Consider the following 15,259-nt stretch of genomic DNA (forward strand, 5'->3'; position numbering starts at 1 on the left):
TAAAGCTGTCCACAAGACTCCATATGAAATGTGGAAGGGAACGGTCCCTAACTTGTCCTTTATTCGGGTTTGGGGCTGCGAGGCATATGTCAAGTGGAGACACGAGGATAAGCTCGGCTCGCGATCGGTCAAGACATACTTTATAGGTTATCCAAAAGGAACATTTGGTCATTACTTCTATTCGCCAACCGAACATCGAGTTTTTGTTGCGGCTAGTGCGACGTTCTTAGAGAAAGAATTTCTCGAGAACAAGTCGAGTAATAGAACCTTCGAGCTGTCGGAGATTCCAGAACCAACAACCGAGGAATAGATGGAGGAAGCTGTACCTCCAACTGATGATACGGTTAATATTCCTGAGGAACCTAGGAGGTCGGGTAGAGACTCTCATCCTCCGGACAGATACATTGGTATGGTCGAGGAGAATGACGTTTTACTTCTAAAAAGTAATGAACACGCAACCTATAAAGGTGCTATGGCCTGTTCCGACTCAAAGCTATGGCTCAAAGCCATGCAATCCGAGATGGACTCCATGTATGAGAATAACGTATGGGATCTAGTTGATTTACCTAATAAGGTAAAACCTCTACAGTGCAAATGGCTTTACAAAATAAAGCGTTCTGTAGACGCGCAACCAGATATCTTTAAGGCACGACTTGTGGCAAAAGGTTTCACTCAAGTGCAAGGATTGCATTATGATGAGATTTTTGCACCTGTAGTCATGCTACGTTCCATTCGGATAATCTTAGCGATTGCCACATTTCATGATTATGAGATTTGGCAAATGGATGTGAAAACCGCCTTCTTAAACGGTTATTTGGAGGAAGAGTTGTACATGGTGCAACCCGAAGGTTTCATAGATCCTAAACATCCTAAGAAGGTATGCAAGCTTAAGCGTTCCATTTATGGACTTAAGCAAGCTTCTCGGAGTTGGAATCATCGTTTCGACCAAGTGATAAAAGAGTATGGCTTCACTCGATCGGTCGAGGAACCATGCTTATATATCAAGTCGAGTGGGAGCAAGATTGTATTCTTGATATTGTATGTCGATGACATACTCTTGATAGGGAATGACATTCCTCTCCTATCTTCGGTTAAAGAATGGTTGAAGAACCATTTCCAGATGAAAGATCTGGGTGAGGCACAGCGTATTTTGGGAATCCGTATCTACCGAGATAGATCACGACGGACGTTATCACTTAGTCAGGAGTCTTATTTGGATAAGGTTCTTGAGAGGTTCAGCATGACCAACTCCAAGAAGGGGAACCTTCCTATGACGACTGGGATGCAGTTGAGTAAGTCTCAGTCACCCACGACGCCTGATGGGATTGAGCGCATGAGTCGTGTTTCTTATGCATCTGCAATAGGATCGATTATGTATGCCATGATATGCACACGTCCAGACGTGGCATATGCATTGAGTATGACGAGTCGGTACCAAAAGACTCCAGGTGAAACACACTGGATAGCAGTCAAAAATATCCTCAAGTACCTACGAAGGACTAAGGATTGGGTATTGACTTATGGAGGCGATACGAAGCTATGCGCAACCGGTTACGCTGATGCTAGCTTCCAAACGGATCGAGATGATTCAAAATCTCAGTCCGGGTTCGTCTTCACTCTTAATGGTGTCATGCGGTCACCGGAAGAGTTCCAAACAGAGTGTTGTAGCAGATTCTACTACTGAATCCGAGTACTATGCCGCTTCGGAGGCAGCAAAGGAAGCGATATGGATGCGTCAATTCTTACAAGGGCTTTCGGTAGTTCCTAGTTCGAATGACCCGATCACCATCTATTGTGACAATAGAGGTGCCATCTTCCAGGCTAAGGAGCCAAAGTCTAGCAACAAAGCTAGGCATGTACTTCGGAAGGCTCACCTGATCCGTGATTACGTGGAGCAAGAAGAGATAGTGATTGACAAGATTGCGACGGATGATAACATCGCGGATCCTCTCACCAAACCGTTGAATTATGATAAGCATGTAGGGCATGTTAATTCCATGGGAATTAAACATGTTCCTAAGTTGTAGTACTTGATTATGGATTTGATACATTATCTTTTTCATATATTATTTATAACTTCATCGTTTTATATATATAATATTTTGTTTTTCATGTGGATTGTACTGACAACATTGAACGCCACAAAGTGAACTGAATTACATTATATTTGTTTTGGTCCGTAATCGCCAATGTGAGCTGATAACTCCGGCTATTATATTGTGCAGTCGATTGATGGTGGGTTCAACGAGCCATAAGTCAAACGGTTGACTGATCGATCACAGATACGAGATTATGACGATACCTCGTAGGACAACTTTTTGTGACAACGTAATGGAGTCCTAAATGTTTCATAACATTCGGTGCCAGGTCGTGGATAGGACGTCCACTGTGTTCCTAGAGTCGATTCTTTTGACTATCAACTGTCTCTTGAGATTAAGGCAGTTTTTGGGTGACTTTGGTTTCTTTCTCACGGTCTACACGTAATCGCTAAGTAGATTTTTTTCCGGGTCATTTCATACTTGTGCTTACATCTCAGGATTCGAGTTGAAGAAAATATCCAACCCTTATCGGTATAGTTATTTCTCGGGGCCACTCGAGGAGTTGTAGAATCAAATGCATGGCCATGCTCGAATGTTGATTCGTTTATCGGTTAAGTTACTCTCTAGTCGGGAAAACCACTCTTGATACTGATCGCTTGTAAAATACGACCTTTGTTAATTCGGATTTGCAAATTGTTTTACATTGACTGGGAGAAATTTTATAGGATATGAGAATCGGTTATCGCACATACACTTGTGAGGACAAGTGGGAGTTTGTTGGAGCTGGTGTCCTCCACAAATTAGTGTGATAACATTTGTAAATCTCTTACAGGTTCACAGGGGTATACTTCGTATATTTAATCAGTTGATTAACGTTTACCTAATAACGGTTGGCTTGCTAGAAAGTTTGACGTTATTATCATACAGATGGCGGTGATCAACTTGTCCCTAAAGGTCATACCTATAGGACGTATTTGAGAAATGTGGTTATAGAAATATAATTACATTGATGCCCAAAATGACTAAAAAGTTAGTCAATGTGTTGATGAGATAATTATTTAATAAAAATTAAATAATATTAAGTTGAGACGAATTAACTGTCAATTCGTAAATTAAATATAATAAGTTATATTTAAATTAAATATATATAAGGTTAGCTTGGACGAATTAATCTGTTAATTCGTAATTAAATATAATCAGTTGTATTTAATATCAACAAGTTGAATGTGTCATAGTGGTAATAGTGAGGGTGCACATACCAACAGGTCATGGGTTCGATCCTCACTAGATGACAATTCAACACATTATATATTTTTGGAAAGACCAAAAATAAGGAAATTTTTATTCCTTATTTCGGTCAACATAGGCCGAAAATTAGGAGAGTGGTATCTTTCCTAATTAACTTGGTAATTCGGTCTGTATAAAAAGAAAGGGAGAGAATTATTTCTACCCTAATGCTTTATCTTGAACGTAAAGACAATTAAATTTTACAGAAAATTTTAGATTGATTTCTAGCATAATCAAAGGGCATATCTCAGATCGTCTTGGGTGCAACTAATATGCGAATATCAATTTTGATATTGTTCTTAGGCCATATTTGCTAGGATCGAAGGTTAAATATAAATCTTTTTACTTATGTTTATGTATTTTATTTTATGACCTTAGATCATCTTTATTAAATCGTTATAATCCTTCTAGTTTAAGGGAAGTATACAGATTTATTTCCCACAACAACAACAGAAAAATTGTATCAGAATCATAATAATATAAATTTAGTATAGATAGAAATACTTACAAATTAATTTGGTAGAATTGTTCAGTATGAATCGAAATCAAAGTTGAATATATATATGTTTGCAACAAACCTAAATTTGCTGATTCTCCCAAATTTGTTATCGATCTTTGAATAGAGAATCGTGCTGATAACGTGTTATAAATCTATATGAGAAGAGAAGAAATAATGTAAGAGAATGTAATAATATATTCTTAATATCTTCCATGTACAAAGTGTGTGAATATATATATATATATATATATATATATATATATATATATATATATATATATATATATATATATATATATATATACATCCATAACAATGTATAATGATGAAGGGTAACAATGGTTGGTGAAGAGTTACAATGGTTGGTGAAGGGTTACAATGTATAATGATGTTAAATTATAATGCGGTTTGTGTAAGTAAATTAGTAACTGCTTTCACGTGATTCCATCGATGCGACATATTTTTTTTGGTGGAATGTGAAATATATTATAAATCTTAAATATATAGTTCATTACAAATCATCGCACCAATCTGAAAATTACAAGTCCACAGACTCCTATCAATTAATCATACTTTGGTTCCCATGGAAGGTGTTGAGCTTTGAGAGACCACTTTCTATCGTTACAGCGCCTAAAAATAGCTTGTTTAACCTGCAAACAAGAGTAGTAGGGGAAATGACAATAGCTTCCAATCGACAAATATTCCTAGCATGCCATATATGATACCATAATGCCACAATTGCAGCAAACACAATTTGCTTCTTCATAAGAGACTTGAACGGCCATTTTAAGCACCAGTCAATGAGGCCAGTAGTAGGGAGATCATGCTCAAGCCAAGTGCTCATTTTAGTCTAGCACTGCTGACTAAAATGGCAATCATAGAGCAAGTGTTGGTGTGTCTCAAGATAATGATGATAGAGGAAACATAAACCATCAGAAATCACACCAAATTTGAGCAGGCGATCCTTGGTCAGTAGCCTCTCCTGGATAGCCAACCAACCAATAAAAGAATGCTTGGGAATACTGGTTTTGTTCCAGACAAGGGAAAGCCAGGGTACCTTATTCTGTTGCCCAAGTAACCACTTATAACCACTTGACACAGAGTATACCCCATTATTAGCAGACCAGTTGCCATTAACATACCCAGCTTTCATAATGTCCTTCACCTGACAAATCTTGCGCCAAGTCCAGCTTGAATTAGTAGTTGGAGTGTACTCCTGCCAATCCCTTCCTTTCATATAAACATGATCCACCGATTTAATCCACATGTGATCAGACTTAGATGCCAACCACAGGTGTATTTCCCTATAACAGGCTTACTCCAGAGTCTAGCATTAGCAATGTCCACGCCCCCATATCTCTTCTCATTACAGATTTTCTCCCAAGCCACTGCTGGGAATTTCAAGTGTTGATCTGATCCTGACCATAAGTAATTTCTGCATACTCCCTCTATCCTATCAATGACAGTAAGAGGTATCACAAATACTCTAGTCCAGTATATGTGTAACTGAGTCATGACACCCTTAATGAGGACAAGTCTACCTGCATAACTCATTTTTCTAGCCCCTCAGCCCTTGATTCTACCAATTACGTTTTTCACCAATCTGGTACAGTCCCCTACAACCATTCTCTTGTAAGAGATAGGTAAACCAAGGTAACGAAAGGAAATATTCCAACCTTAGACCCAGAGATATGCAGCATATAATCCACCTCAGCAGGAGCCATACCATTAAAATATATCTCAGAATTTTCATTGTTCCTTGCAAGACCAGAAGCAGCTGAGAAGGTGGCAAAGACTCTAAGAAGGATAGAAACAGATCCTCTGTCGCCTCTGCAGAACATCAAAAGGTCATCTGCAAAATATAAGACAGGTGTAAGGCCCTATAGAGAGGGTGGTAATTAAAGTCCACCCTGCTAGTTATGTCAGCTAATACCCTGCTCAAATACTCCATACAAATGGTAAAGAGTAGGGGGGACATTGGGTCTTCTTGTCTAATTCCTCTCTTCCCCTGGAAATAGCCAAATGTTGAGCCATTAAGTGATAAAGTAAACCAGGGAGTAGATACACACTCCATAATCTACCTTACCATCTTGTCAGGAAACTTCAAAGCTTGCAGCATTTGTTCAATAAACCTAAACTCAATAGATTCATATGCTTTTTTCAAGTCCACCTTCATGATACACCTTGGAGAACAGGCTTTCCTTTTGTAGAGTCTTACCAAGTCATGACATATAAGGATATTATCCACAATATCCCTACCTTTAATGAAAGCACTCTGAGTTTCATTGATAATAGAAGGAAGGACAGCAGCAACCCTATTACAAATCACCATTGAAATTATCTTATAGACCACATTGCAGCAAGCAATGGTTCTGAAATCAGCAACAGTCTCTGGTCTGGTTTTCTTGAATATAAGTGTGAGGGTAGTAGATATAATCTGCTTCAACATGTTCCCTAAAGTGAAGAACTCTTTAACAGCATCCACCACATCATTTCCAACAATCTCCATTGCATCCTTAAAAAATTAAGAAGTATTGTAAACCCCCTCATACCAAGGTACCTTACCAAGGACTATCCTAGCATGCAAGGTTGTTACCATCTCGGTTGCCCGAGGTAAGTATATATCAAAAGCAACAATCCAAAAACACATTTATTAAAGTATAAAGAGTTAGCGATTACATTATCTCAGACCAACTCAAAATAAAAGTATAAGATCTCAATACAACTGAAATCAAAGACAACTAAACTTGTAACAACGGAAGCTAGACTCGAAGTGGTGACTCCCCATGACTGCCCCATAGCTACACATCTGCATCACCTGTCACAATCTGCTCACCATCCCCGAATGGATCACCACAGATTTTATAAAATAACACGGGGTCAGTTACTGAATAATCAAAGTAAAAAAAGTATGATAAGGTAATCAGCTGATCAACATCCACCTCCGTCTCCCAATCACACACAATCACTGACTACACACCGAGGTGTGTAGCCCTGCCATATTACTCATTGCAATAGGCAATCCTCGCGCCAGTGGGGGACCACAGCCAATCCCCACCTAAACCCCGCTCATCAACGAGCGATAACCCTGTCCCATTAATGTGCACATTCCCTCCCGTGGCGGGTTCGACGGAGGGCGAAACTAGGGCGTGAAGCCACTCCTGCAAGTGACTCTACTCAGCCGAGGACGCACCTCGCGAACCATCATCATCATCAATCACCCCAACACCACCACCAACTCCAATACTCTAACAACAACAGATAATCACAACAACAATTACCACAATCGCAATACAAACTTAAATCAATTAAACAGGAATTGAGTAGGAAAACCCTACCTTTTCGCAATCCGCTATGCTGCAATCAATCATACAATGTGCATAACAAATACCACATCGTCACCGAAAACAATTATAATCAACAATCTCCAAATTAACCCAAAACAATCATTAGGGAAAAACCCTAAAGACAATCTATTAACTGATTACAAAGCACCAGAGACTCACCAACGAAATCGAGACAAAAGACGGAAGTGTAGACTTATGATCGACCAATTAGCCTTGAGAGTGATTAGGGTGATTAGAGAGAGAGATTAACATCGTTAGGTTTTGGTAAAAATGATTTAGAAACTGTAAACATAATTTATATAATCTCTAATCACCTTAACCAAACCACGGAGAATAAGACCCGTCAGACCGGATACTCGGTCGAGTATAGAGTATACTCGGCCGAGTACCCTCTACTCGATCGAGTATTCCACATACTCGGCCGAGTGTTCCTGGGCAGTAGCCAAATAGGATACATAACACACTTTACTGGACCGAGTAGGCCATACTCGGCCGAGTACCAGGCTTAGGAAAACCGTAGTATTACAGTCTTCCCTCCTTAAAAAGAACTTCGTCCCCGAAGTTCCAACCCAACCTACAAAAACATGGACACCTAACACTAACTCCACCAACCACGCTCCTTTCCATAATATGGCTCATGATATCGTCTCAACTACAGTATAGTCTCCCAATACTAACTCCATAATACCATCGAACGACCATAACATAAGTGTTGCCAACTCTGTCTCACTTCTATAACGCTCGCTAGCACTCTCAATTCCAAGACAATCCACCGTACAAGATCAACCATTAAAACGGAATGTTACATTCTACCACCCTTAAAACAAACTTCTTCCTTGAAGTTTACTCACACTCGTAAACATCATACTACTACTAGCACTACCATTACCCGTAATAAAATCAACTCCAACACAAATCCATCTTTTACTCTACACCAACACTCAAACTTCCAATTTTACTATAACATGTACAACCATCAAACTCTGTTTGTCGCATCCTACTCCTCTTAAGATACATGTTACGTCCCCGTAACTCACTAATACTAGGTCCTTTGCTATACTTCCCATAAACCTCATTACCATCGCATGTCAACGATTACCCACTATAACCTCAAGACCTATAACCACTCCTATATCCAGGGCTCTCTTTCACTCATAGTTCTCGTGCCTCCAATTATTCTGTACTCACATAACATATAACATGAAATCCTCAGTATCACCATTACTCCATCTCTTCCACATTACCGCAAAATGACATACTTCTATATACATATACACTCATCTCCACGATCTTAACTCAAAATCCATGATTATTACACACACTCTCATTAGCTTCTCAAGTTCACCTCTTTTATTACCACAAAACTCACTCTTGACTTGACATGATACTAAGTCCTAAAACTCCGTACTCACTGTCCCAAGAAAAGGTGCTAAACCACATGTAGTTCCAGTTTAATACCACACATGGTCCACAATTCTCTTGCCACAACTATGTCCACCAATGCCTCAACTAAAACAAGATCAAAAGTACTCCAACAACCTCTCACTACTGTGTCTCATTAACAAAATATTACTATACCATAACAACAACAAAACCATACCCAACTCTCTTTCATATCATACTCTATACTCACTCCCAAGCCGACACTGGTAAGAAACATCGGAAAACAAAGCAACGGTCTATATGCCCCGACCGACACTGACAAGAAATAACATTAAACAAATAACGATCTATGACAACACGAAGATACTCGTATCACAACACGAATTACCGTGCACAGTTCACAACAACCACATCGATAGCCATCACAACTTTTACAATCTCATAACATTGACTGAGTACAACTTCCTTCACTAGAAGACTTTCTTAAAACCGCTCTACTAGATCACAATGCAGCATACTACACGGAATAACAGATAATAACCTTATGAATACCATCCATACTATGACTCTTGAGGTCGGAACCTCACACCTTTACTTACAGATATCATACATACACATATAAGTATAACATATGACGCAGAATACACATATAACGACTCGTAACTATCACACCACACCATTACTCGTGAGGTCAGAACCTCACACAAAGTTTTACACACCTCATGGACCCATAATTGAATCTAACTAGCCAATCCTGATCACGTAAGTTACCACTTGATAATGAATACCTATCATCCGAACTTAACTCAGGTGCCCTTCATAACATATCCTCTCATACACACAATTATCACCCCCCGACAAACGTAGCCATAACATCAGTACCCAACTTCCAGCGAACACCTCATATATCCACATCTTGTACTCCCTCACAACCATACATACTGATCAATCTCCACAGAATCAACCCCATTAGGACAACTAACTTTCCTAATGTAACATCATCCTCAACCGCTAGTGACAATACTATGACACCAACATCCTTCATGCGACTACTCTCTTACTATCACTTCTTAATATAACAATCCGTTTCCGCGCTTTGTTTATCATCCAAAATAACGAACATTAAATCAATCAACAAAATCTACCTCATCATTATTTCCAATTCTATCCTTTATCGCGTCGTAACCTAATCCACCAAAATTTCATATCGCATAAACACTCTGCCAACTTCTTACTCCCTTAATACCTCAAAACCGACGGCTAACATGTCGTCCTGAATTCCTATATAACTATTAACTCACATCGTCTCATAATGTTGTCTTGCCTTTCCATGATTCCTTATTTTCATGTCCCATAACTTTGATCAACGTTCTCCCAATTTACCTCCATCCAGTAATACCGCTTAATAATTTATCTTCTTCCTTCTTCTACCTAACTCCTTAATAATCCAATTACCTTCTTGTTGCTCCACAAATCAAATTCCATTAATTCATATCGATATCTTCTCTTTCTTTCTGATTACTGATCCTCTCCCATCATACTATTCATTCGCACTTGTCACCATCAAGTCCCCACAACTAACGGTTACCCTTTAATTAGTTATATATCCCTTTCGTATCCCTAGAAAACCAACCATTCACCTCATATCGTTAATTGCCCAAAGAATTATACACTAGGCTCACCTCATGATAATCCAAACTCCAAAACTCAGTCACTATCTACAAATCGACGTCGCGACGTAACTCCATCTAAGTTCACTACATACCCCTCTCCTCTATCCCTCTATAACAACCTTTCATTACATATATCCTTAAGCAACTCAATCCTAACCGTCTCTCTCCATAAATCCTTACATATACCACTATGTCACTATTCATATTCCTCATCCCAATCTTTCATTCTAACGTTTCTTTACACTTACTTCACCCTTGCCCATATACACTTACTTTTATATTACTCAACACACGACTATATCACTCATCATATCTCACAAAACATGCTCTTTACCTCGATTAGCTCATCATTCTGCCCTTTCCTTTTTTTCCCACTATCCCTCACAACCACATATAACTCATATCCTTCATATCCAACACATATCCCTCATAAGCCGGCATTCTCCATATCATAACATCCGGTAACTTACGTATCAAGACCGTCACGTATATAAAAGAATGCTTTAAGACTTAAAACATACGTGTGCACATACCCCACGACTCAAAACAAATGTAAGAACATATAAAAAAACATAGCCAATGACTCAATATGAATTTAAGAACATAGGCAATAACTCAAAGCAAATGTAAGATCATAGCCACCGACTCAAAACGACCGCCCACAGAGGTACTCGGTCGAGTACATAGCATACTAGGTCGAGTACAGTGTACTCGGTCGAGTAATGAGACTACTCGGCCGAGTTCACGACACCATAAGCTGAACAGAATTATCATAGGAAGAATACTCGGCTGAATATGGAATACTCGGTCGAGTATGAAATATACTCGGCCGAGTAGGGCCTTCTCGGTCAAGTATCGGCACAGTTCTCAGCACCGTCCAGTTTTCGTAAAACAGTCATATCTCACTCATTACTTGGTTATTTTGGGCATGTGACCTATCGATAGAATCGCAAGAAGACAAGATATTACCTGCAATTGGAATTACAACAATATCATTTCTAGAACTCGACTTATGACAGTTTTAAGATAGCCCTTCCATAATCGGTCTTCATACAAATCAAATTTTCTAAACCAAAACAATTTGAACATGCATAAGGCAATAACAACAACTCAATACTTCAAGAAACCAGTACATAATTGAACTCTTATTATGCCCACATGAAAATTAAACACGACATTCATATATATATAGACGCATGACCTTAATCATATGCTACTACCAACATACCAAACATTAACATCATCATAATCATATACACATGAACCACTACTATTTTGAAAGCCACGTATTAAACAGGTAACATGCTCGACATATATCATGCTCAAGATCTATCGTATAAAAATTCACAATTCATCCTTCATATATTACCACGTTCCAACACTTTCACCATTCCTCCAACAACTTCACAAGATTCATGTTATAGGTATCAAACATACATGACTCAAACATACAACAGTTTCCCCCCATGTGACCGGCTTGAGATCTTAAGGGCCTTAATGCGACTTCGGGACATCTCCTAAGTCTTTACGATTGCTCCAAACAACTCTCCCCGACTTCATTTTATTTAGACTTCCTAAGTTCATTGGGTTCACTAGTTTTAGGTGCCGGAATCATCGGCTCTGATACCACTTTGTAACACCTCCTCATACCAAGGTACATTACCAAGGTCTACCTTAGAATGCAAGGCTGTTACCATATCGGTTGCCCGAGGTAAGTATATATCAAAAGCAACAATCCAAAAACATATTTATTAAAGTATAAAGAGTTAGCGATTACATTATCTCAGACCAACTGAAAATAAAAGTATAAGGTCTCAATACAACCGAAATCAAAGACAACTAAACTTGTAACAGCGGAAGCTAGACTCGAAGTGGTGACTCCCCATGACTGCCCCATAGCTAAACATCTGCATCACCTATCACAATCTGCTCACCATCCCCGAATGGATCACCACAGATTTTATAAAATAACACGGGGTCAGTTACTGAATAATCAAAGTAAGATAAGTATGATAAGGTAATTAGTTGATCAACATCTACCTCCGTCTCCCAATCACACACAATCACTGACTACACACCGAGGTGTGTAGTCCTGCCAGATTACCCATCGCAACAGGTACTCCTCGCCGCCAGTGGGGGACCGCAGCCAATCCCCACTAAACCCCGCTCATCAACGAGAGATAACCCTGTCCCATTAATGTGCACATCCCCTCCCGTGGCGGGTTCCACGGAGGGCAAAACTAGGGCGTGAAGCCACTCCCACAAGTGACTCCACTCAGCCGAGGACGCACCTCGCGAACCATCATCATCATCAATCACCACAACACCACCACCAACTCCAATACTCCAACAACAACAGATAATCACAACAACAATTACCACAATTGCAATACAAACTTAAAATCAATTAAACAGGAACTGAGTAGGGAAACCCTAACTTTTCGCAATCCGCTATGCTGCAATCAATCATACAATGTGCATAACAAATACCAGATCGTCACCTACAACAATTATAATCAACAATCCCCAAATTAACCCAAAACAATCATTAGGGCAAAACCCTAAAGACAATCTATTAACTGATTACAAAGCACCAGAGACTCACCAACGAAATCGAGACAAAAGACGGAAGTGTAGACTTGCGATCGACCAATTAGCCTTGAGAGAGATTAGGGTGATTAGAGAGAGATATTAACATCGTTAGGTTTTGGTAAAAATAATTTAGAAACTGTAAACATAATTTATATAATCTCTAATTACCTTAACCAAACCACGGAAAATAACACCCATCAGACCGGATACTCGGTCGAGTATCCGGTATGCTCGGCCGAGTACCCACTACTCGGTCGAGTATTCCATATACTCGGCCGAGTGTTCCTGGGCAGTAGCCAAATAGGATAAACAACACACTTTACTCGACCAAGTAGGCCATACTCGGCCGAGTACCAGGCTTCGGAAAACCGTAGTATTACAAGTATACCCATCTGGGCCAGAAGCTTTATTAACTGAAATAGAATTTAAAGCATCAAGAATTTCCTGGACTGTTATCTCCTTAATCAAATCAGAACTCCGCTCCTATGAGATCAATCTCCCTTTCTTTTTTACTAGACAAGGGGGAATGAGCATGGGAAGTGGCAGGAGAACTTTCTTAGAGGTGCTTGAGCATTCTGTGCAATATCAAGTAATTGAAGAGGAACCAGGGGAGCAAGGCCTTGTCATTGAGAATGGGTAGTATAGGTTTCTGGAACGTGCGTGGTATGAATAGTGTAAAAAACATAAGGATATTAGATGGTTTTTGCATTCGAATAATTTAGGAGTTTGTGGGCTGTTAGAAACTAGAGTAAAAATTGCTACTATTAATAAAGTTCATCAAGGGATTGGCTCTCATTGGTCTATGGTTCATAATAATGATAGCCATGATGGAGGCAGGATTTGGATTATTTGGGATGCAAGTAATTATGATGTGGAAGTCTTGAGAAGTGAGGCTCAGGTGGTGCATACTAGAGTTACTTTCCTACCAACTGGGAAAGCTTGGTGGTTATCAATGGTGTATGGATTTAATAGGTTGGCTGAACGTGCTAGTTTATGGCAATCTATTAAGAGTATGAAGAATGCTGTTAAAGGTCCTGGGTTGTTATGGGTGACTTTAACAACGTGCTAGCTATGAATGAGAGAATTGGATCAGTGGTTACTGATGCTGAGGTTAGGGATTTCCAGGAGTGTGTTGATTATTGTGGGTTATGTGATATTCCTGCTCAAGGTGCTTTTTTCACATGGACAAACAAACATGAGATTGGGGATTTAAAATTCAGTAGAATTGACAGAACTCTTGTCAATGACAGCTGGTTACTTGAGTTTCCAAATACTATTACAATTTATCATCCTGAGGGTGTATTTGATCATTGCCCGTGCACCTAGTAACGAAACTTAACATGTGGGGGAAGGATCCTAACTTCCATAATATTGTTCAAGCTAGGTGGAGTGTTCAGTTGTATGGGTATAAAATGTTTCAGCTAGTAAAGAAACTTAAGCTACTGAAACAACCTCTGAAAGAGCTTAACAGAACTGGATATGCCAACATAGAGACCACTGCTCAGGTTGCATTGAAACATCTTCACAATGTTCAGATGCAGTTGCAGGGTGACCCTACTAATGTTGGTCTGCAGCAGGCAGTTAAGGATGCTGATCTCCTCTATAAGGATCGTGGGCAAGCTTTGAGAAGTTTTCTTGCACAAAAAGCAACAGCACATTGGATGAGGGATGGAGATGATAATACTCATTACTTCCACAGTGTCATTAAAGCTCGTAGGATGCAGAATAGGATCCTTGGAATTTATGACATGGATGGTCAGAATCACACTACCTCGACTGATATTGAAGCAGCTTTCATAAAATATTATAAGCATATTCTGGGTACACAAACTAAGGTGGCTAAGGTGCATATTGGCATTGTTCAGAGAGGAAAGGTGCTAACTAATGAGCATAAAATGAGGCTGATTGTTGATGTGTCTGATACTGAGATCAAAGAGGCATTGTTTTCTATACCTGCTGATAAAGCACCTGGTCCGGATGGGTATACCTCACAGTGTTTTAAAGATTCTTTTGAGATTACTGGAGCTGATTTATGTGGTGCTGTGAAAGAATTCTTTACTGCTGGACGAATGCTCAAACAAGTCAACTCTACCACACTGACTTTAATTCCTAAGAAGGACAGACCTGTGACAGTGGCTGATTTTAGGCCAATTGCTTGTTGCAATGTGGTTTATAAGATTATATCTAAAGTGATTTGTGCCAGATTAGCAATTGTGCTTCCTGATATCATTAGTGAGAATCAGAGTGCGTTTTTAAAAGGGAGAGACATTGTTGATAACATCCTGATATGTCATGACTTAGTGAGGTTATACAAAAGGAAATCTTGCTCTCCTAGGTGTTTAATGAAGGTGGATCTCAAGAAGGCATACGACTCAGTTGAATGGGAATTCATTAGGCAGATGTTGGTTGCCCTGGAGTTCCCTCAAAAGATGATTCAAT

General features: G+C 39.4%; 1 protein-coding gene and 1 pseudogene across 1 annotated transcript; both read right to left on the minus strand.

Annotated features, from left to right (window-relative positions):
* LOC141632327 (glutathione S-transferase L3-like) overlaps nt 1-4,669 on the minus strand; it is a 61,152-nt pseudogene extending 56,483 nt beyond the window's left edge.
* A 6-nt stretch (nt 4,670-4,675) lies between these two features.
* LOC141632329 (uncharacterized) lies at nt 4,676-6,334 on the minus strand. The gene is made up of 4 exons (XM_074444883.1): nt 5,907-6,334; nt 5,502-5,655; nt 5,196-5,278; nt 4,676-5,129 (listed from the first exon to the last, which is right to left on the minus strand). The coding sequence occupies exons 1-4, from the start codon at nt 6,332-6,334 to the stop codon at nt 4,676-4,678; spliced, it is 1,119 nt and encodes a 372-aa protein (XP_074300984.1).
* Nucleotides 6,335-15,259: the final 8,925 nt, after the last annotated feature.

The sequence above is a fragment of the Silene latifolia genome, chromosome Y (genome assembly GCF_048544455.1).
Source record: "Silene latifolia isolate original U9 population chromosome Y, ASM4854445v1, whole genome shotgun sequence".
Classification (NCBI taxonomy): Eukaryota; Viridiplantae; Streptophyta; class Magnoliopsida; order Caryophyllales; family Caryophyllaceae; genus Silene; species Silene latifolia.